Source organism: Tachyglossus aculeatus, chromosome 26, assembly GCF_015852505.1.
Source record: "Tachyglossus aculeatus isolate mTacAcu1 chromosome 26, mTacAcu1.pri, whole genome shotgun sequence".
In the NCBI taxonomy this organism is placed as follows: Eukaryota; Metazoa; Chordata; class Mammalia; order Monotremata; family Tachyglossidae; genus Tachyglossus; species Tachyglossus aculeatus.
In genome coordinates this window covers 647,846-670,250 of record NC_052091.1, presented here as the reverse complement: position 1 = coordinate 670,250, position 22,405 = coordinate 647,846, and the positions used below count along the sequence as shown (strand labels likewise).

Below are 22,405 nucleotides of genomic sequence, written 5' to 3'. Positions count from 1 at the left end.
CGCTTTAAAGCCAATGATGAGGAGTTTTTGTCCGATACGGAGGTGCATGGGCAACCACACACGGAGTTCACAGTCAATCAATCAATCAATCAATCAATCGTATTTATTGAGCGCTTTACTTTGTGCAGAGCACCGTACTAAGCGCTTGGGAAGTACAAGTTGGCAACATACAGAGACAGTCCCTACCCAACTGTGAGCTCACAGTCTAAAAGGGGGAGACAGAGAACAAAACCAAACATACTAACAAAATAAAATAAATAGAATAGATATGTACAAGTAAAATAAATAAATAAATAAATAGAGTAATAAATATGTACAAACATATATACATATATACAGGTGATGTGGGGAAGGGAACGAGGTAAGATGGGGGGATGGAGAGGGGGACGAGGGGGAGAGGAAGGAAGGGGCTCAGTCTGGGAAGGCCTCCTGGAGGAGGTGAGCTCTCAGTAGGGCCTTGAAGGGAGGAAGAGAGCGAGCTTGGCGGATGGGCAGAGGGAGGGCATTCCAGGCCCGGGGGATGACGTGGGCCGGGGGTCGACAGCGGGACAGGCGAGAACGAGGTACGGGGAGGAGATTAGCGGTGGAGGAGCGGAGGTTGCGGGCTGGGCTGGAGAAGGAGAGAAGGGAGGTGAGGTAGGAGGGGGCGAGGGGATGGACAGCCTTGAAGCCCAGGGTGAGGAGTTTCTGCCTGATGCGCAGATTGATTGGTAGCCACTGGAGATTTTTGAGGAGGGGAGTAACATGCCCAGAGCGTTTCTGGACAAAGACAATCCGGGCAGCAGCATGAAGTATGGATTGAAGTGGGGAGAGACACGAGGATGGGAGATCGGAGAGAAGGCTGGTGCAGTAGTCCAGACGGGATAGGATGAGAGCTTAATCCTCATTTTCCAGATGAGGGAACTGAGATACAGAGAAGTGAAGTGAGTCGCCCAAGGTCACACAGCCGCCAAGGGGCCGACTCCCAAGCCCGGGCTGGAGGCTCTGAGCCACGCTGCTGATCCCCTGCCCTCCCCGTCCAGGGCACTGTGTGCCGGTGCCCGGGGGGCTCGGGACGGGCAGAGCCACGGGGGGCCTTTTCCGCTGGGGGCCCCCGCTGGGCTGGTATCCGCCGCCACCGCCTCCAGACAGATACGGCCCTTCCCGCCTCCTCCCCCCGGGGGGCCTCCGACGGCTCGCAGGGAGGGGGAGGAGCTTCCTGCCAGGAAATTGACACCTCCTGCCCTCCCCGGACCCCCACCGCCCGTTCCCACTGCTAGCAGGACCTCTGGCCGGGCTGGACGCTCAGAAGTGACCGGAGGGGAGAAGGCAGCGGGACAGGTAGGAGCAGTGATTCCCCCCCACCCCCCACCCCGTCTACCCCAGGGTCCGACCTCAAGGACCCGTTAGAGGGGCATCTCAGAGAGGAGGAGAGAGTCTTGCCATCGGGGAAACTGAGGCACAGCCTAAAGAGAATGCAGCATGGAGCTTGAGTGTCCCTGATGGGGGAGCGGAGAAGACTAGAGGAGCCGGACAGCAGGACTGACATGGGAGAGGCCCGAGAGGCAGGACTGGTGGGTGATGGACCCCTGGGGACAGGCTGCAGAGGGGCAGAATAGGGGAGGGGGGTCTCTGTACAGACCAAGCCGGTGGGGAGGCAATGGAGAGGGTAGAAGAGATGGGGTTACCCAGGGCGGGGGTGCTGAGTTGGACAGAGCCGGGGATGGGGGCCCCGAGGAAGCAAAATCAGTGTGGGGGCCCGTGGCGGGGGGCACAGTGAGTGGCGGTGGTGGCTTGGGGGGGTGGGTGGAGGAGGAGGCTTTGGTCCTTGACATCCTGCCCCCCGGGAGGGGAGGAGGCCAGCAGAGTCTGGGGGGGGGGTGAGGGGTAGGGGGTGGGAGAGAGGCAGGGAGGGAGGGAGGGACGGGACGGACAGGCGGGCCGGGAAATGAGTCAGGCAGGGTTGGAGGGGCACAGGGCGCCAGAGGGGAAGAGGTTGAGATGCTTGCACGGGGGGAGGGGGTCAGCGGGTCATCCGGGAGCCGGAGGGCAGGGGTCATGTATGCAAGGAGCCCTGCCCATTCCTGCCCCCTCCGTAGCCATACTTGGTAAGAGCTCACCTTGTGCCGACCACGGTCCTAAGCACTGGGGGAGAGACGAATTCATCAGGTTGGACACAGTCCCTGTCCTACATGGGGCTCACACTCTTGTCCCCATTTTACAGATGAGATAACTGAGGCACAGAGAAGTTAAGTGACTCGTCCAAGGTCACAGCAGACATATGGCGGAGCCTGGATAAGAAGCCAGGTCCTTCTGACACCCAGGCCCGTGCTCCGTCCACTAAGCCATGGTGACTCCCGTATGCCGAGGAGTGGATGCCAGGGTTGGACTGAGGGCAGGGGTGGGTGGCAGACTCAGGGACATGAGGCACCGGACAATGAAGGATGAGGGATCCCTCGTCGTCTTCTTAACCCCCGTGCATTCAGGGGAAGATGCCTGCCAGACACGTCCACTGCCACAGTCGGGGATGGATCTTTCCTCCCTGGCATCGCACGGCAGCAGGGTGGGGACCACATTCCCGACTGTGGTGGTGGGCAGAGACCCCTGAACAGGTCCCAGGGGTCTGGAGTCTCCACCCTTAGAAGCTCAAGGAAAGAAAGGGCAGACCCCGCCTGCCGGATGGGGTAAAACAGTCAATCAGTCAATGTTTCCTGAGAGCCCGCAGTCTGGGGAAGCATTGTAATTCCTGTCCAATCAATCAATGGTATTTATGGAGCACTCATTCTATGCACAGCACTGTACTAAATGCTTGGGGGCGGCCCAGTAGAGTTAGTACCCTCACTCTGGGTACTTACCCTGGCTCCCCTCCTAGTAGGCTCCTCTCAAGCCATCCTAGTCACTGCTTCATTATCATCTCTCTCACCTTCAACCTTCTTGCTCATGTCCTCCCTTCCACCTGGAACTGCCTCCCCCTTCACGTTCAGTGAAGTCAGAAGGACCTGGGTTCTAGTCCCGGCTCCGCCACTTGTCCGCCGTGTGAGCTTTAAGCAGCGTGGCTCAGTGGAAAGAGCCCGGGCTTTGGAGTCAGAGCTGGGATGCGGTGGGAGAAAAGAGTGGATCGTTTAGAGGGAGAGGCTTGACTGAGTGCCTTAAAGCCGGTGGTAAGGGGTTTCCGCTAGATGCTAAGACTATGGGGCACGCATTGCTATGAAGCAGCGTGGCTCAGTGGAAAGAGCCCGGGCTTTGGAGTCAGAGGTCACGGGTTCAAATTCCGGCCCCACCAACTGTCAACTGGGTTACTTTGGGCAAGTCACTTAACTTCACCGTGCCTCAGTTACCTCATCTGTAAAATGGGGATTAAGACTGTGAGCCCCCATGGGACAACCTGATCACCTTGTAACCTTCCTAGCGCTTAGAACAGTGCTTTGCACATAGTAAGCACTTAATAAATGCCATTATTATTATTATTGTTATTATTATTAAGTCCCTTTACATCTCTGGGCCTCAGTTACCTCATCCATAAAATGGGAATTAAGACTGGGAGCCTCACATGGGACAGGGACTGTTTCCAACCCAACCTACTGTATCCAACCCAACTTGTATTTACCCTAGCTCTTAGTATAGTGCCTGGCATTTAGTAAGCATTTAACAAATACCACAATTATTATTATTATTATTATTCCTGCAGACAGGGGCTTTCCCCATCGCCGAAAACCCACCTCCACCTGGAGACCTTCCCTGATTAACCTCCCGTCTCCCCACCCTAGCCCCTCCAGCACTTCCACCTCACCTAAGCACTTAGGTACTTGTCCACACCCCATGCCCATGGCACTTATGATTCTATGTTTTTTTTATGGCATTTGTTAAGTGCTTACTATGTGCCGGGCACTATATTATGCACTGGGGTAGATTCAGTCCGAACAGTTTGGACACAGTCCTTGTCCCAGATGGAGCTCACAGTTTTCATCCCCATTTTCCAGCCGAGGTAACCGAGGCACAGAGAAATTAAGTGATTTACCCAAAGTTACACAGCAGATGAGTGGCAGAACTGGGATTTCTGAATCCCAGGCCCGACCTCTTTCCAGTAGGCCACGTTTCTTTCCCTACTTTTAACTTCTTTTAGTGTTTTCCCACCTTGAGGAAAGGCATCACGATTTTAACTCTGTTGTACTCTCCCAGGCACTTAGTACAGCATTCTGCACAAGGTCCATGCCCAGTAAATACGATCGATTGCTTATACTGAGGCTTCTGGCAGGTTCGGCCGAGTGAGCGGGCTTGATGCCTTCCTGCAGGAAGCTTACAGTCTCACAGGGGAGGCTGACACTGAAATGTCAGACAGGAAGAAGAAGGGCAGGGGCTGTGTGCATCAGTGAGTGCTTCAATACTCTGGTGGGTAAGTCGAGGTGGACAGAAGCGAGTACACAAGGGCATAGCTGGGGCCGAAGAACCCAAGGGCCCATTTGGGGATATCAGTCAATCAATCGATTGATCAGTGGTATTTACTGACACTATGTGCAGAGCACTGTAACTAAGTGCTTGGGAGAGTACTATACAACAGAATTAGACACTTTCCCTGCCCATAACGAGCTTACAGTCTAGAGGGCTATAACTTGGGGAGCTGACTGGAGGCAGAGGACTGGACAGGTTCACCTCCACTGGACTCCCCTAGCCCTAGTGGAGGGTTCTGTGCCTCGGGAGGTGGAGGGCAAGATGACGACAGAAGGTTCAGGGCCAGGAGGGGGCCAGGGTTGCTGTTGGTCCCGGGCCCCCTCCCTGGCTGGAACTCTGACCTTCCAGGGCCGAGGGAGATCGAGTCCCTGATGCCTGGCTGACCCTGGTCGGGCTGTGCCACCCTGGAGAGATGGGTGGTTTATTCATTTATTTATTCAATCGTATTTATTTCTGCCAAGCACCGGACACGGGCATCCAGAAACGGGTCTTCCCCCTTCTCCCCGCCCCACAGCACTTCTGAATATATGTATATATCTATAATTCCGTTTATTTATATTGATGCCTGTTTAGTTGTATTGATGTCTGTCTCCCCCCCCTTGACTGTGAGCCCGTTGTGGGCAGGGATGGTCTCTCTTTATTGCTGTACTGTACTTTCCAAGTGCTTAGTACAGTGCAGTAAGCGCTCCATAAGTACAATTGAATGATTCTGGGAAGGCCCAGCTGGCCCATGCAAGCCGGAGGGGACGGGGTACACAGGAGGGAGCCCCCCCACCCCCGCAGGTCAGAAGATCCCTTGACCCTCTCCGCAGGCCAGGAGTAGCCCCGACCAACCCCCCCCCACCCATGGGTTGGACAATGTCCCTGACCCTTCCCCTCCCTTTCCCCCACAGGCCATGTCCACCTTAAGGAATTTCCGCAGCCCTGGGCCCAGGGATCCCCCTCGCCCCACCACCCTGCAGCTGAAGCCCGCCAGGAGTGACAATCCCTTTGAAGCTTCGGTCACCGCCACTGCAGAGGAGGAGGAGGAGGAGGAAGAGGGGGAGAGGAGGGAGGGGGCCGGTGGAGGCCGGTCCAGCTCCTGGGAGGACCCCAGCCCCTCGCTGCCCAATGGAGGCAGCTACCGCCGTGCCACACTGGAGAGGCTGGTGGGCCTGTCTCCCTTCCGGCTGGGCAAGAGCCCTGCGCGTAGGGGCAGCCCGGGCGAGGGCGAGTCTCGCTCCTTCCTGGACCGAGTGCTGGGCTCCGGGCCGGGCCTTCGCCGCAGCTCCGAGGATTTCAGCCTCCTGCAGAGGCTCAACCGAAGGCCATCCAAGTGGAGCCTGGGCAGCCTGCTGGAGCCCGAGACCCCGACCCGCCTGCCCCTGCCCTTCCTCCGCCTGGGCCGCGGCCCCAAGCCCCACTGCACCTCCCTGGTGGAGCGTCTGCTGCCCGAGGCGCCGGCTCCGGCCCCTGCCCTGGCCCACAAACCCCCGGAGCCCCCGCAGGCCAAGGAGCCACTGTCCGGTGAGAGGGACCGGAGGGAGGCCGGGGCAGGACTCCTGGGTCCCCTGCCCCAAGGGGCACCGGCATGTGTGGAACACCTGGCCCGCTCCAGGGAATGGGGCCACCACCCTGTCACACGTACACACCCGGCAGGGAAGGGTGTGCTAGTGGGGGGCAGCGGGCGCCTGAGGTTCGGAGGAGGGCACTGCTCCCCTCCCCGTGTCGGCTTCTGCCCGGCCCGACCCTGGCAGAAGAACCCTCCGTGCTCGGCTCCGCTCTGCCGTTTCCGGTCCAGTTGCTATTCTTGCCTTGAGTCCCCTGGGAGGGAGCGGGCAAGGGGCAGGACCCACGCAACCGGGCGGTGCTCGGGGTACCCGGCTGACAGCCCCCGCTGCCCCGGCCGCGCCCGCACCCCCCTCCCGGCCCTGGAGCGGCAGAAATAGCCCCTGGACGGGAAGCTGCATCCGGACCGGGAGGAAATAGAGGGGGGTGGAGGTGTGGGGGGGTCACGGGGGCCCTGGGCCCCTGGGGAGCCCCTTCGTCCCTCTCCATATGCCCCTCCCGTGCCCTCCCTGGGGGCGAGGGCAGGAGCGGCAGAGCCTTGGGAGGCCGGCCCCCTCCCCTCCTTGACCCCTGACCTCTGACCTCCATCTCAGCTCTGACTTTGGAGGAGACCTCCAATTTCAAGTGGCTTCCCCGGGCCTGGCCTCCTCCAGCTGGCTCAGACCTAGGTGTCCAGGCCTAGTATCAGTGCAGGCCCCCAGCCCTTCCCCTCCGGCCTCCGGTCTAACCGTCTCCGGCCTCACCCTCTCTCGCTCTGTCTCTGCTCTCCCCCCACCCCGCGCCCCTCTCTCCCCGGAGACAGTTCTGGAGATCCTGGAGCTAATCCAGCAGCGAGAGCTGGCCCGGGCCGACGAGCACATCTTGGAGTTGGAGGCCGAGGAGTTGGCAGCGGCCTCCGCGCCGGCGGGAGCGGGCAGGGCCGGGGGCCGGCGGGCGCGGGATGTGGCGCTGCTGTACGAGGCCCTGCAGCGGGAGCTCTGGACCCTGGTGGCCGAGACCCTGGCGGCCCCTGGAGCAGCCGGGGGGCCCGGGGGACCCCTGGCCCAGCTGGGCCAGGTGCTGAAGCAGGAGGAGGCGGCTGACCGGCGGCGGGGGCCTGGAGGCTCGCGGGAGCTGCGGGCCCGCTGGGCGGAGGCTGTGTGCCGGGTGGCGGGCGAGCGCCTGGCAGGGGCAGGGACAGGGGTAGGGGCGGGGGCAGGGGCAGGGGCAGAGCCCGGTGGGGGGCTGGCCGGCCGGCTGGAGGGGCTGCAACGCCGGCTGCTGGAAGATTTGGGCGCCGTGCGCTCCCGCTTGGCCCCGGCCTACCCGCCCTGCCTGGGCGCCTTCAGAGTCTATCTCCGGGGCTACCACGGGGGCCTGGCCGCCTGGATGAGGTCCACGGCTTGCCAGGGGCTGCTGCTGCCCGACCGCCTCGCCCTGCTGCACTGGCACAACCACGTGTACCCACGGTGAGCCTAGGCAGAAGCTGGACGGGGGCCGGGGTCGCTCCGGGGACGGAGGGGCAGTGCCTAGTCTATCCAGGGAGGGAGACTCCGCCTGTCCATCTGACCCTCTGACTTCGCGGTGGGGCAGGGACTGGACTGGGGACCACCTCCCCTACCGTCCCCAACCCTCACTCCAACACCACACCGCTGACCACCAGCCCCTCTTGCCCCCACTTTGATGCACACAACCCTTTCCCCTCCCTGCTGTTTCCCAGGGAGATCTTGGGCAGGGCAGACCTGGCAGCCCTGGAGGGCACAGACGAGCTGGGGCCCCTGCTGGCCCCCCTGACCCTGAGGAGGCTGGAGGATGAATGTGTCACTGATGTCAAGGTACCAGGGCAGAGGGGTCCGGGAGCCCGAGCAGGGGCTGGGGTCGCAGGGCACCAGGGCAGAGGGGCCTGGGGAGCCCGAACAGGGGATGGGGTCACAGGGCACCAGAGAAACAGGCCTCGGAGGCCCTGGCCACCTAAGGAGCCCCTGCAGGGCAGACAGGAGGGTCGTCTGAGCAGTGACCCCCCTCCCTCTGCCGCAGGGACTCACCTGGATTTTGCTAGAGGGGGAGAGATGAGCTGGGGGATGGGAGTGAAGGCCGGATGGGGGGCACTGGGTGGTCCGAGGCTGGGGAATGGAGTCTGGGGGCTGGGCATGCTGGGGATGGGGCTGGAGGTCCCACTCTTCAAAATCCCGACAGTTACTTTTCCTCTAAACATCAAGCAGAAAGTCCCAACAGTGAGCTGTAAAGCCTTCATTCCATTACCTCTCTCCCCACTACTTATCCTTGTTCCTCTCCTCCTCCACCCCAGCTTGTATCTTTGCTCCTCTAAAGCCAACATCCTCACTGTGCCTCCTTTTCTCTCACACCTCTGACCTCCGGCTCACATCCTCCCTTCTTCCTGGAACTCCCTAATCCCTTCACATCCTGCAGACAACTGCGCTTCCCCCCTTCAAAGCCCCACTCCTCTGGGAAGTCTTCCCTGATTAGTTCTTCATCCTCCCTTTACCCTATATCTAACCCAACTGTCACTTCAGCTCTGCCAGGTCACCTAAGCCATTGGGCACTCACAGCCCAACCTCGGTGGTACTGATGCCCACATCTTCATACCCCATTCATTCATTCATCCGTTCAGTCGTATTTATTTAGCGCTTACTGTGTGCAGAGCACTGTACAAAGCACTTGGGAGAGTACAAGGAGAAGCAGCGAGGCCTAGTGAATAGATCCCAGGCCTGGGAGTCCGAAGGCCATGGGTTCTAATCCTGGCTCCACCACTTGTCTGCTATGTGACCTTGAGTAAGTCACTCCACTTCTCTGGCCTCAGTTACCTCATCTGTAAAATGGGGATTAAGACTGTGAGCCCCACGTGAGGCAGGGGCTGTGTCCATCCTGATTATCTTTTGTCTCCCCCAGTGCTTAGAACAGTGTTTGGTGCATAGTAAGCGCTTAACAAATACGATAATTATTATTATTATTATTACAGTACAACAATAAACCAACACGTTCCCCGTCCACAACGAGCTCTGTATCCCTTTACCTGGGATTATCTTTGTGTCCGTTTCCCCCACTAGATTGTAGGCTCAGTCAGTGGCTATTATGTGCAGAACAACTGTACTATGAGCAGAACACTTTACTAAGAGCTTGAGATCAGGGAACCTGTCTACTAACTACTGAACTGTCCCAAGGGCTTCTACTCTGCTCTGCCCACAATAGGCTCTCGGACAATATTATTGACTGATGGATTGATTGGGCTGGACTGGGGCTGGGGCTGAATGGGGGGACTGGGCAAGACCTGGGCTGGGGTTAGGGGCCGGAGGGATGGGGGCAGCTCCGGCATTCCTTCAATCAGTCAGCCAGTCGTATTTTTTGAACGCTTACTGTGTGCAGAGCACTGCACTGAGTGCTTGGGAGAGTACAATAGAACAATAAACAGACACATTCTCTGCCCACAGTGAGTTTACAGTCCAGAGGGGGAGACAGACATTAATATAAATAAATAAATAAATTACAGATATATAAATAAATTTATATTGGTGGGTTCTAGGGGTTTACGAGTGTGGGGCTGGACGGGGCTGGGGGTGGCGGTGAAATCTGGCAAAGCCTAGAGAGAGCGGGTTGATGGTTGCCACTGACATTTGGCGGAAGGCACACCGACACTGCCCCCCATGCTGACCCCTCGGCCTCCCCAGGCCCAGACCCGAGCGGCGCTGCTGCAAACCCTGCAGGAGGAAGAGGAGCGCTGGGCGGCACCAGCCCGGCCCGAGGATGAGACCGGCGGCCTGGCCCGGACTGTGTGCGGGGTAAGGAGCCAGGGGAGGGATGTGGAGGGAGGGGGAAGAGACAGGGGGCCGGGGGAGGGGGCAGGGCAGTCCCCTCTGACAGTGCCTGTCCCTCAGTTGCTGGAGGAGCACACGGAGCGAGCCCCCAGCATCAGCCCCGAGTTCCGGGAGCGGGTGACCCTCTGCTGCCTGGGGGCCCTGGCCGAGTTCCTGCAGAGGTACGGCCAGAGGAATGGGGGAGCTGGGAAGGGGCTGGGAAGGGACTGGGGGGCATGTAGGGGGTCAGGGCCCTGTCTGCAGCAGGGGCATGGGGGTTGGGCGAGAGGCCCGAGTCAAGGGTCCAACTCTTTCTGATCTCCCCCGGTCCCCCTGCCCCTACCCAGTTTCCAGCAGCGCGTGGAGCGTTTCCACGAGAATCCCAGCACGTGTGACTTGCCGCCGGACAGTTATGTGTGCAGGACCATCGCCCTGGTCAACTGCTGCCCCCCTGTTCGGTGAGCCCGGTTTCGGGGGCCCTGGGAGGGAACCTAGCAGGGAGACCAGCCAGGACCTGGGCTGGGCCAATGCCGGCAGTTGAGCGGGCCCCTCTGCCTCCACCTCCTCCACCAGGCACGACGGCTGTGGGCTGGGAGTCCAGGGGCCTAGAATCATGGGATTCTGAATAGGTTGGGGTGGGGCAAATTTCCTCTCTGGTCAGGGCGCTGGCAGAGAGGCTGGCCCGGGCAGGGCCTCTGGAGAGCGAAGCCATGCGGGAGACGGCCGCCTCGGCGTTGGAACGGGTGACCCGACTGTGCCACCGCGTGCTGGCCGATCGGCTGTTCTTGGAGCTGCAGGTCAGGGCGAGTAGGTGGGCGAGGGGAGGGGTCTGAGGCGGGAAGCGGGAGGCTCGGACCCCTGGCTCTTTCCCAGCCACGAGCGGGGTTGGGCTGGCAAGGGCGGCAGGAAAGGAAGAAGCAGAGGAAGGAACGGGGGGGCGGGGAGGGGGCTCTCAGACATGCAAAGGGGCGGGTGTGGAAGGGCGGAGGTGGGGGCTGGAGGTGAGTGATGTCCGGGTTCCCTTTCCCAATGCTCCCCATTGCGAGTCCCCAGAATAGGAAGCCCCCAGCCTGTCACCCCCACTAGGGCCACTGGCCGTGGGGACCAAGCTGGGTGGAACATCTTCCCTCCCCTTGCCCCCGCCCCTTGCTCCATGGGGAGTGAGTCCTGGGGCCCTGGGACCGCCGTCCGTCCATCCGGCCGGAGACGATTCCTTCCTCTTCCTGGCCTGTGGGCCGGGAGCCAGTGGCCCCGGGCCTGCCCTTGGCCAGCAGCCGGGTCGAGCCGGGCCAGGCCGGGCCGAGCCTAGGGATGAGGCGGACGCCGTAGTTCCGGCCCTGGCCCTGGCTCCGCTCACAGGGGTCCCGGCTACTGCCCCCCCAGCCCCATTTCAACAAGTTGATGAAACGGAAGTGGCTGAACAGCTCGGAGGCATTTGACAGTATCTTGGGAACACTGGGAGCCCAGGCCCTGACCCTGCGTCGCATGCACAGTGAGCCCTATCAGGTAGGGGTGTGTGTGTGTGTGTGTGTGTGTGTGTGTGTGTGTTGGGCTGGTGTGGGGGGGTGTTGTGGGGTGAGGGGCGGCACAAGGAGGTGAGCAAGGCGACTGGGGAGAGAGGGATGGGGGACTGGAGCAGGGATAGAAGAGGGGGTATAGAGAAAAGGGGAAGGGAGGGAGAAAAGGAAAGTGGGCTGGGGAGAGGAGTCAGTCAGTCAATTGCATTTATTGAGTGCTTACTCTGTGCAGAGCACTGTACTACGTGCTTGGGAGAGGACAGTGGTGTGGCATAGTGGGTAGAGCACGGACCTGAGAGTTGGAAGGACCTGGGTTCTAATCCCAGCTCCACCACTTGTCTGCTGTGTGAACTTGAGCAAGTTACTCCACTTCTCTGTGCCTCAGTTTCCTCATCTGTAAAATGGGGATTAAGACTACGAGCCCCACGTGGGACAGGGACTGTGTCCAACCTGACTACCTTGTATCTTCTAGACTGTGAGCCCATTGTTGGGTAGGGACCATCTCTGTATGTTGCTGATTTGTACTTCCCAAGCGCTTAGTACAGTGCACTCCACACAGTAAGTGCTCAATAAATACGATTGACTGAATGAATGAATGAATCTACCCCAAAGCTTAGTACAGTGCCTGGCACAAAGTAAGCACTTAACAAATACCATTTAAAAAGAGAGAATATAACAATACAACAGACATATTCCCTGCCCACAACGAGCTTACAATCTAGAGGGGGAGAGGGAACAGAGGGGAGGCAAGGGTATCCATATCTAACTTATTTATTTATATTAATGCCTGTCTCTCCCTCTAGACTGTAAGCTCGCTGTGGGCAGGGAATGTGTCTGCTGTGTTGTTATAGTGTATTCTCCCAAGCGCTTAGTTCAGTGCTCTGCACTCAGTAAGTGCTCAATAAGTACGACTGAATGAGTGGATGGGGGTTGGAGAAGGAGAGATGAGGTGAGGGACGGAGACGGGGGCCGGGGCAGGGACCCCCCGGTGACGTTGGATGGGGATGGGGCCCCCGCCCAGGTGCTTGTGTCGGAGCTGCACCGCCGCGTGCTCGTGGAGTATGTGCGCCGCTTGCTGCGGGGCCGGCTCAGCTGCCGCTCCGCACGCTCCCGAGCCCACGTGGCCGCCAAGCTGAGGGACGAGGCCACCCAGCTACAGCGCCTTTTCCGACGCCTGGTCAGTGCTGGGGCCTGGGCCGGGGGGATGGGGACGAGCTGGGGGGTGCGGAGGCCGAAAGCCCGGCCATGGGGGAGTAATCCGGCTGTGTCTCTCCTTCCGCCGTCCCACCCCGACTCCCCCACGACCCTGCACTGGGGTACGCAGGAGTCACAGGCCTCATGGCTGGACGCGGCGGTCCCCCACCTGGCCGACGTCCTGCAGCTGGAGGACACGCCCAGCATCCAGGTAGAGGTCGGCGGGCTGGTGCGAGATTACCCCGACATCAGGTGAGACCGACAGGGTGATAGGGACACCGGGGTCCCCTCCCCTCTCCCTGTATTCTGCCCTCCTCTCATGCTACCCCTTTCCTCTTCCCCTCCCATCCCTTTCTCACTCATCTGCTTCCCCCATCACTTCCCCCCTCCCGTTCCCTTATCCCCTCCCTCTTCCTTCTTCCTCTCTCTTCTCCTCCCCTCCCTGCCTCTCCCGGCTCCTTCCCCTTGTCTCCCTTGACCCTCAACTCTTACCAGCCTGACCTACTTCTGGGTTAGCTTCCTGGCCACAGGTGGCAAGAGAGCGGTAGATCCAGGCTCTGGTCTGGGTTTTCCTCCTCCCTGTCCTCTCCCACAAACAGGCCCCGGGGAGGGGAGGGCAGTCGTGACTATTCCCCGTGGTGCCGGGGTGGCAGCTCAGGTGTGGCTCCTCCCGTGCCCACCCCGGCCCAACCCGGCCGTCTGGCTCCCGCAGGAGGAAGCACGTGGCGGCCTTGCTGGACGTTCGGGGACTGCACAGCGCCGCCGCTCGGCACGAGATCCTGGCCGTGGCGCGGGACCTGGAACAGAGCGGGGGTCCGGGGGGGCCCTCCCGGAACCGTGCCTTCTTTGCCGACATCCCCGTGCCCCGCCCACCCTTCTGCCTCGGCCTGCACCTGGCCCGGCTCCCCATGGCCCACCTCCCCACGGCCTGCCTCCCACGCCTGAGGCTGCCCCTGAGGTCCCGGGCCCAGCCGTGAGCCGCGCTCCTCTTGGCGTGGTCTGCCAGGCTGCCGTCCGCGCCGGGGACCATCGGGCCCCCGCTTCGCCCAGCACTTTACCTGCCATGGCAGCCCCTGCCCAGCTGCCCCTTGCTACCCGGCCCTTCGGTGCCCCCCACCCCGCCCCCTGGCCTGCCGGGCACTCTCTATGAAGGGTCTGTACCATGGTGAATAAAGACATTTATTTAACAGGAGTGATGGGGTTGGCTCCCCAAGGGGTCCTTGGGGCCTAGCAGGGGGCTCGGTCCAGATCATAGCCCTAGGCCAGGGCCACAGGCCCACATGGCCAGGTCAGGAGACACGGGAATGACCCAAGGGCTGGGAAGGCCGGGGGCAAAATCATCCCAGTTACCTGGAGCATATGCCCCCTGGCCCCTGCCCCCGTGGGCCATCCGTCCCCAGCCCCACCTCAGCATCCCCGCAGTGGGGAATGTCAGTGGGAGGGTTCGGGGCTTCGGATCGCTACCGCTGTCACCGACGTGAAGCAGCATGGCTCAGTGGAAAAAGCACGGGCTTTGGAGTCAGAGGTCATGGGTTCAAATGCCGGCTCCGCCAATTGTCAGCTGTGTGACTTTGGGCAAGTCACTTGACTTCTCTGGGCCTCAGTTCCCTCATCTGTAAAATGGGGATTAAGACTGTGAACCCCCCGTGGGACAACCTGGTCACCTTGTAACCTCCCCGGCGCTTAGAACAATGCTTTGCACATAGTAAGCGCTTAATAAATGCCATCATCATTTTTATTATTATCTCCCCGGACCGTCACGGCGGCCACAAGGACCCAGGGGCTCGTGGCTCGGGAAGGCACTCGGAGTAAGGGTGCGTATCCTCCGAGAGCCGCCCCCACCCCCGGGCCAGCCCGAGCCTCACCTAGCCAGAGACAGCCAGAGACGGGCCGGAAATGGATCTCACCGTCCTTGGCGCTGGCAGCTTCCGGCCGGATATCCCACCCTTGCCCGGGGGTGCCTGATATGTGAGGTGTCCACCGAGAGCCAACCCCCTTCCCCTGCCTCCTCTCCGACCTTGACTGGGCAACAATGGCCAGGAACCAATGGGGGAATCACTCCAGGCCCGCTCCAACCCCAAGTTCACACACCAGCCCCTAACCTCCAAACCCAAGCTTAGGTCCCCACACCCCAATCTTTAACTCCAGCTCTGACTACTAATTCAGTCCTTTCCGGCTCCCCCGCTTTAAATCCCTTCAGCCCCTGGGCCCAGAGCTCTGGTCCCTCAGAGGGTGTGTCCACCCTCCTGACACCCTCCACCCCATGACCCCCCACGATCCCCAAGCATTGCCTGCCTAGCAGCGCCTGGAGTCCCATCTGTCTCGTTCCTGGAAACGCTGTGACAGGAGAAGAATGAGCCCGGGAGAGGGGCCGGGAGAGGGCTCTGCCTGCCTTTCCTGCTCCCCAGGGACCCCAGTACCGGCTTTCCCAGCCCCTTGCCCCTCCCTGTCGCCAGTGGGCTGGCTGAGTTGTGGGGCCTGTGGCGGGGAAGGGCACTGCCAACAGCTAATCAGCTCAAAGGGTTATTTTCAGGGGCCGAGGGGCACACCAATCACTTCACCGGTGTCCTGTCCCACAGTCGGGCTCTGGACAGAGACAGCACAGTGATCCGGTTCGGCCGGTGGGGGAAGACCGTGGGAAAAGCAGGAGGGAAATACAGGGTCAATATTGGCAGGGGGGCAGACGGGAGGGATGGGTTTCTGAGTCAACAGCGGCAAGAACTTGAGGGAGGGGTTCTCAGAGGTGAAGGGCACGGGGGTCTGGGTGGCTCGTGGGTTCCAACGCAGAAGGCATAAGCAATCTCCAGCCTCTGCGGTCTAAGAGATGGGCAGGGGGAAGGAGGAAGTGGGTGAGCTCCTGGAGCAGGCTCATGATGACCCAGAGAAACAGTGTGGCTTAGTGCAGAGAAGCAGCGTGGCTCAGTGGAAAGAGCCCGGGCTTTGGAGTCAGAGGTCATGGGTTCAAATCCCGGCTCCGCCACTTGTCAGCTGTGTGACTTTGGGCAAGTCACTTAACTTCTCTGGGCCTCAGTTACCCCCTCTGTAAAATGGGGATGAAGACTGTGAGCCCCCCGTGGGACAACCTGATCACCTTGTAACCTCCCCAGCGCTTAGAACAGTGCTTTGCACATAGTAAGCGCTTAATAAATGCCATCATTATTAACCCGGGCCCGGGAGTCAGGAGGACCTGGGTCCCAATCCCCACTCCGCTGCCTGTCTGCTGTGTGACCCTGGGCAAGTCACTTCACTTCTCTGTGCCTCAGTTCCCTCATCCGGAAAATGGGGACTAAGACCGTGAGCCCCATGCGGGCCATGGACCGTGTCCAACCTATTAGCTTGTACAGCGCCTAATACAGTGCTCAACACATAGTAAGCACTTAACAAATGCCATTATAAAAAAACAACAAACCTGTGATCCCAGGCAGACAGACTGCAAGACCGGAGAGGCTACTGTATTTTAGCATCTGGCTCCCGGACTAGAGTATAAGGTCTTTGAGAGCAGGGGTTTTCCCAAGCATTTAATATACTGCTCTGCAGCAGAAGTAGTGGTAGAAATTGTATTTAAGTGCTTACTGTACTTAGACATTCCTAGTGGCTCTGGGGACTACTAGACTGGAGGTTACCAGTGTAATCAATCTGCACTGAGTTGACTCTCAATAAATACTATTATTTGAATGGTAGGGCAGAGCTTTGCAGAGCATCGGGGGGAAAGTTTCCTTGCGGTCCCAGCCGGCTGCCATCTGGCCACCATCTGGGGCAGGTCAATCTGAGCCATGAGTGAGAACTTCGGAGCATCGCAAGTGTTCAGAAAACAGAGGAAGCAGGCCGAGCTCAGTAACACAAACATCCTATTGGCAGCGCAGCTCCGTCTTATTAACGCAAGCCTTCCACGGGTTAGGGTCTAGTCCACGGTCTCCTTAACCGATTTCAGGGTCCTGAACAATGATGTACGGAACCGAGTCCTCTCCTAGAGGGCACTGGCAGGCTCAAGAGAGAGAAGAGGGCGGGGGACACCACCACATCCAGCCTGTCCTCCAAGGGCACCTCCTCCGGGACGCCTTTACAGACTGGCCTCGTTTCCCAACGGCACCGCACCCTCAGGCCCGCCCTCCCCAACCTTACCCTCCACTCACCCACAACCGTGTGCTTAGGTCACCGCCTCCCCGCAGCCTGGCAGCACCCCCAGGGCAGGGACAGAGTCCAGAGCTCCATGGATCCCGGAGTGGGGAAGCTGGTATGGTGGGGAGAGATGGAGGAGATCCCTGCGAGACGACTCCAGGGCCTCCACAAGAAAGAGCAGGGCACGGCCCTCTCGAAGGCACTGGGCTGTGGCAGGGGACTCCGGGGACTGGGAATCAGCCTGGTTCCGCTGCAGTCACCGGGGCCTGGCCCGCCTACACCCTTCGCCCAGGGTCCTGACCCTCACAAGAGCAGAGTAGGGCTAAGGGGTCCTTGTTTCCAAGGGTGAACTGGCTGGGAAGTGATGGAATATTGAGGAAACGAGCAGCCAGGGCATTAGCCGCCCCCCCCCACCCTCCAACACACAATCCCTACATCCTCCTGGCCAGCGCCGCTGGAGACGGGGAGGCCCGAGATTTCCCCTTACTGCCTTCCCAGGTGTCCAGTCATGGGGCCTTGTGAGGGTCGACCCAGACTGGGCTCCCTGGTTGATCCACCCAGCCGAAGCCCCCTTGGATCCCCACTGGAACTCAGCAGGCTGGGGATGCCCTCATAAACCCTCCCCACCACCCCATCTCCACCCGCATCCCCCAACAAATCCACCCACTGCAGTCTGCCGGGGACACGGCCAGCTTGAAGGGGAGAGGAGAGGGCGGGTGGCCGCGAGCCCACGGTCAGTACTTGAGCGGGGTCGGGCTTCGGTCGGGCCTGGCAGGATGGGGTCCTTGGGGAGGTTAGGGAGGGGCCGGGGTGGCGGGAGCGGGCGGCAGGCGGATGTCCGGCAGGAGGCTGCAGCTGGTGATGATGTCGATCTGCTCGGCCACGGCGCGAAGGTCGCCGCGCGCCAGGCGGATGCTGTGGGCCACCCCGAGGATGGCCCCCTGGGCGCTGCCCAGCTGGGCGCTGAGCCCCCCGATCTCGTGGCTGGCGGTGCGGTAGAGGCGGCTCAGCGCGGCCCGCACGTCGTGGCCCAGCCGGGCGTTGCTCTCCAGCAGCTTCTGCTGCAGCAGCGACGTGCGGCGGCCGTCGTGCGGCCCGAAGCCCGGCACCGGGCCCTCTTCCTCGGCCACGGCCTCGGCCTGGCGCACCACGATGAGGGGTGGCAGGTGGCAGTGGGCCAGCCGGACCGCCTCACCCTCGCCCTCCGAATCTGTCTCCTCTGCCTCCCCGGGGACCTGCAGGCCGACCGGCCGGGGCAGGGGCCCGGTGCCCATGGAGCTCAGGTACAGCTCTTCCTCCTCCTCCTCATCGTCGGTCTCCTCTGCCTCGCCCGGCACCACCGTGTCCTGGCGGGCCCGGGCCATGGCGCTGCGGGATGGGAGCGGGCGGGAGGTCACGGGGGGCACTCCGGAGAGGGCATGGGGAGGAGGGGCGTGCGGGAAAGCGAGATGGGGCAGGTGCTAGAGCGGGAGAGCAAGGCTGCGAGCCCGTGGATGGGTAGGGACCGTCTCTATCTGCTGACAATTTGTCCTTCCCAAGCACTTAGTCCAGTGCTCTGCGCACAGTAAGCGGTCAATAAATACGATTGAATGAATGAAGGAATGAATATGTTGCCGACTTGTCCTTCCCAAGCACTTAGTCCAGTGCTCTGCACAGTAAGCACTCAATAAATACGATTGAAAGAATGAATATGTTACCTATTTGTCCTTCCCAAGCGCTCAGTCCAGTGCTCTGCACACAGTAAGCGCTCAATAAATACTACTGCAGGAATGAATATATTGCCGATTTGTCCTTCCCAAGCGCTTAGTTCAGTGCTCTGCACACAGTAAGCACTCAATAAATACGACTGAATGAATGAAGGAATATGTTCCCAATTTGTCACTCCCAAGCACTTAGTCCAGTGCTCTGCACACAGCAAGCACTCAATAAATACAATTGAAAGAATGAATATGTTGCCGGTCAATCCCAAGCACTTAGTCCAGTGCTCTGCACACAGTAAGCGCTCAATAAATACGACTGAAGGAATGAATATGTTGCCGATTTGTGCTTCCTAAGTGCTTAGTCCAGTGCTCTGCATACAGTAAGCTCTCAATAAATACAATTGAAGGAATGAATATGTTGCTGATTTGTCCTTCCCAAGCGCTCAGTCCAGTGCTCTGCACACAGTAATAATAATAATAATAATGATGATGGTATTTGTTAAGCGCTTACTACGTGCAAAGCACTGTTCTAAGCGCTTGGGGGATAAAAAGTAATCAGGCTGTCCCACGTGGGGCTCACCATCTTAATCCCCATTTTACAGATGAGGAAACTGAGGCCCAGAGAAGTTAAGTGGCTTGCCCAAGGTCACACGGCAGACAAGTGGCAGAGCAGAGATTCGAACCCATGACCTTCTCTTCTAGACTGTGAGCCTGCTGTTGGGTAGGGATCGTCTCTAAATGTTGCCAACCTGTACTTCCCAAGCGCTTGGTACAGTACTCTGCACACAGTAAGCCCTCAATAAATACGATTGAATGAATAATCCCCATTTTACAGATGAGGGAAGTGAGGCCCAGAGAAGTTAAGTGCCTTGCCCAAGGTCACAGGCTTAGTGGAATGAGCCCGGGCTTTGGAGTTGGAGGTCATGGGTTCGAATCCAGGCTCCACTAATTGTCAGCTGTGTGACCTTGGGCAAGTCAATTAGCTTCTCTGTGCCTCAGTCACCTCATCTGTAAAATGGGGATTGACTGTGAGCCCCACGGGGGACAACCTGATCACCTTGTAACCTCACCAGCACTTAGAACAGTGCTTTGCACATAGGAAGTGCTTAATAAATGCCATCATTATTATTATCCCTTCTAGACTGTGAGCCCACTGTTGGGTAGGGACCGTCTCTATATGTTGCCAACTTGTACTTCCCAAGCGCTTGGTACAGTGCTCTGCACACAGTAAGCGCTCAATACGATGGATTGATTGACAAGTGGTGGAGCAGGGATTCGAACCTAAGACCGCCGACTCCCAAGCCCGGGCTCTTTCCACTGAGCCACGCTGCTTTTAAGTAAGCGCTCAACAACTACGATTGGAGGAATGACTATGTGGCCGATTTGTCCTCCCTGAGCACACGGTAGGCGCTCATTAAATAGGATGGGATGATTGTGAGCCCACTGTTGGGCAGGGACTGTCTCTATATGTTGCCAACTTGTACTTTCCAAGCGCTTAGTACAGTGCTCTGCACACAGTAAGCACTCAATAAATACAATTGATTGATTGATTGATTGAAGGAATGAGGCAGGGGTGGTCCAACGGGGGGTTGAGGGGGGAGGCGGAAGCGCCAGGCCGGATGGCTTCTCTTACCTACTTCACTTCCCCACAGCACCTGTATATATGTATATACATATTTATTACTCTATTTATTTATTTTACTTGTACATATCTAATCTATTTATTTTATTTTGTTAGTATGTTTGGTTTTGTTCTCTGTCTCCCCCTTCTAGACTGTGAGCCCACTGTTGGGTAGGGACCGTCTCTATATGTTGCCATCCTGTACTTCCCAAGCGCTTAGTCCAGTGCTCTGCACACAGTAAGCGCTCAATAAATACGATTGATTGATTGATTTTGTTCTCTGTCTCCCCCTTAATAAATGCCATCATGATTATTATTATTATTATTATTCTAGACTGTGAGCCCGCTGTTGGGTAGGGACCGTCTTTCTATGTTGCCATCTTGTACTTCCCAAGCGCTTAGTCCAGTGCTCTGCACACAGTAAGCGCTCAATAAATATGATTGATTGATATTGATTTTGTTCTCTGTTTCCCCCTTAATAAATGCCATCATAATTATTATTATTATTATTATTCTAGACTGTGAGCCCACTGTTGGGTAGGGACCGTCTCTCTATGTTGCCATCTTGTACTTCCCAAGCGCTTAGTCCAGTGCTCTGCACACAGTAAGCGCTCAATAAATATGATTGATTGATTGATTTTGTTCTCTGTCTCCCCCTTAATAAATGCCATCATTATTATTATTATTATTCTAGACTGTGAGCCCGCTGTTGGGTAGGGACCGTCTCTATATATTGCCATCTTGTACTTCCCAAGCGCTTAGTCCAGTGCTCTGCCCACAGTAAGCGCTCAATAAATACGACTGATTGATTAATTGATTGTCTCTCTATGTTGCCATCTTGTACTTCCCAAGCGCTTAGTCCGGTGCTCTGCCCACAGTAAGCGCTGAATAAATACGACTGATTGATTGATTGATTGATTTTGTTCTCTGTCTCCCCCTTCTAGACTGTGAGCCCGCTGTTGGGTAGGGCCTGTCTCTCTATGTTGCCATCTTGTACTTCCCAAGCGCTTAGTCCAGTGCTCTGCCCACAGTAAGCGCTCAATAAATATGATTGATTGATTGACTGATTGACTGTCTATGTTGCCAACTTGGACTTCCCAAGCGCTTAGTCCAGTGCTCTGCCCACAGTGAATGCTCAATAAATACGACTGATTGATTGATTGATTGTCTCTCTATGTTGCCATCTTGTACTTCCCAAGCGCTTAGTCCAGTGCTCTGCCCACAGTAAGCGCTGAATAAGTACGACTGATTGATTGATTGATTGATTTTGTTCTCTGTCTCCCCCTTCTAGACTGTGAGCCCGCTGTTGGGTAAGGCCTGTCTCTCTATGTTGCCATCTTGTACTTCCCAAGCGCTTAGTCCAGTGCTCTGCCCACAGTAAGCGCTCAATAAATACGATCAATTGATTGACTGACTGCCTCTCTATGTTGCCATCTTGTACTTCCCAAGCGCTTAGTCCAGTGCTCTGCCCACAGTAAGAGCTCAATAAATACGATTGATTGATTGATTGACTGTCTCTCTCTGTTGCCATCTTGTACTTCCCAAGCGCTTGGTCCGGTGCTCTGCCCACGGTAAGCGCTCAATAAATACGATTGATTGATTGACGGACTGTCTCTCTATGTTGCCATCTTGTACTTCCCAAGCGCTTAGTCCAGTGCTCTGCCCACAGTAAGCGCTGAATAAATACAACTGATTGATTGATTGATTTTGTTCTCTGTCTCCCCCTTCTAGACTGTGAGCCCACTGTTGGGTAGGGCCTGTCTCTCTATGTTGCCATCTTGTACTTCCCAAGCGCTTAGTCCAGTGCTCTGCACACAGTAAGCGCTCAAGAAATATGATTGATTGACTGTCTCTCTATGTTGCCATCTTGTACTTCCCAAGCGCTTAGTCCAGTGCTCTGCCCACAGTAAGTGCTCAATAAATACAATTGATTGATTGACTCTCTATGTTGCCATCTTGTACTTCCCAAGCGCTTAGTCCAGTGCTCTGCCCACAGTAAGCGCTCAATAAATACGACTGATTGATTGACTGTCTCTCTATGTTGCCATCTTGTACTTCCCAAGCGCCTAGTCCAGTGCACTGCCCACAGTAAGCGCTCAATAAATACGATTGATTGATTGATTGACTATATGTTGCCATCTTGTACTTCCCAAGCGCTTAGTCCAGTGCTGTGCCCACAGTAAGCGCTCAATAAATACGATTGATTGATTGACTATATGTTGCCATCTTGGACTTCCCAAGCGCTCAGTCCAGTGCTCTGCCCACAGTAAGCGCTCAATAAATACGATGGATTGATTGATTTAGAGGGAGAGACGTTACCGGATCCGGGAGGTCCGAGTCGGCGCCTCTTGCTCCGGTCCAGGAAGGAGCCTCCGCCCGGAGCGGAGGGATCACGTGAGCGGCGGGGGGGTCACGTGAGCAGGACCGGTAGCCCGGGGACCGGTAGCCCGGGGAGCGGCCAGCCCATCCCCCCCCCCCCCCCCCCCA

At 57.9% G+C, this 22,405-nt stretch overlaps 2 protein-coding genes across 2 annotated transcripts; one reads left to right on the top strand and one right to left on the bottom strand.

Annotated features, from left to right (window-relative positions):
* The first annotated feature begins 1,280 nt into the window (after window positions 1-1,280).
* EXOC3L2 (exocyst complex component 3 like 2) lies at window positions 1,281-13,661 on the top strand. Its single transcript, XM_038767328.1, has 12 exons — window positions 1,281-1,320; window positions 5,322-5,934; window positions 6,779-7,424; window positions 7,676-7,790; window positions 9,642-9,752; window positions 9,849-9,949; window positions 10,115-10,225; window positions 10,429-10,564; window positions 11,151-11,273; window positions 12,306-12,461; window positions 12,609-12,730; window positions 13,191-13,661. The coding sequence occupies exons 2-12, from the start codon at window positions 5,325-5,327 to the stop codon at window positions 13,453-13,455; spliced, it is 2,496 nt and encodes an 831-aa protein (XP_038623256.1). The 5' UTR covers window positions 1,281-1,320; window positions 5,322-5,324; the 3' UTR covers window positions 13,456-13,661.
* Window positions 13,662-16,309: 2,648 nt separating this feature from the next.
* On the bottom strand, window positions 16,310-22,267 carry BLOC1S3 (biogenesis of lysosomal organelles complex 1 subunit 3). The gene is made up of 2 exons (XM_038767199.1): window positions 22,238-22,267; window positions 16,310-17,965 (listed from the first exon to the last, which is right to left on the bottom strand). Exon 2 carries the CDS (start codon window positions 17,959-17,961, stop codon window positions 17,392-17,394), a length of 570 nt encoding a protein of 189 aa, XP_038623127.1. The 5' UTR covers window positions 17,962-17,965; window positions 22,238-22,267; the 3' UTR covers window positions 16,310-17,391.
* Window positions 22,268-22,405: the final 138 nt, after the last annotated feature.

Bases quoted from the DNA above. Each gene is read 5' to 3' on its own strand.
- EXOC3L2 (XM_038767328.1), top strand. From the start codon at position 5,325: ATGTCCACCTTAAGGAATTTCCGCAGCCCTGGGCCCAGGGATCCCCCT. The intron at 7,791-9,641 runs GTACCAGGGCAG...CGGCCTCCCCAG, and splicing joins AATGTGTCACTGATGTCAAG to GCCCAGACCCGAGCGGCGCT. The intron at 12,462-12,608 runs GTCAGTGCTGGG...TGGGGTACGCAG, and splicing joins AGCGCCTTTTCCGACGCCTG to GAGTCACAGGCCTCATGGCT.
- BLOC1S3 (XM_038767199.1), bottom strand. From the start codon at position 17,961: ATGGCCCGGGCCCGCCAGGACACGGTGGTGCCGGGCGAGGCAGAGGAG.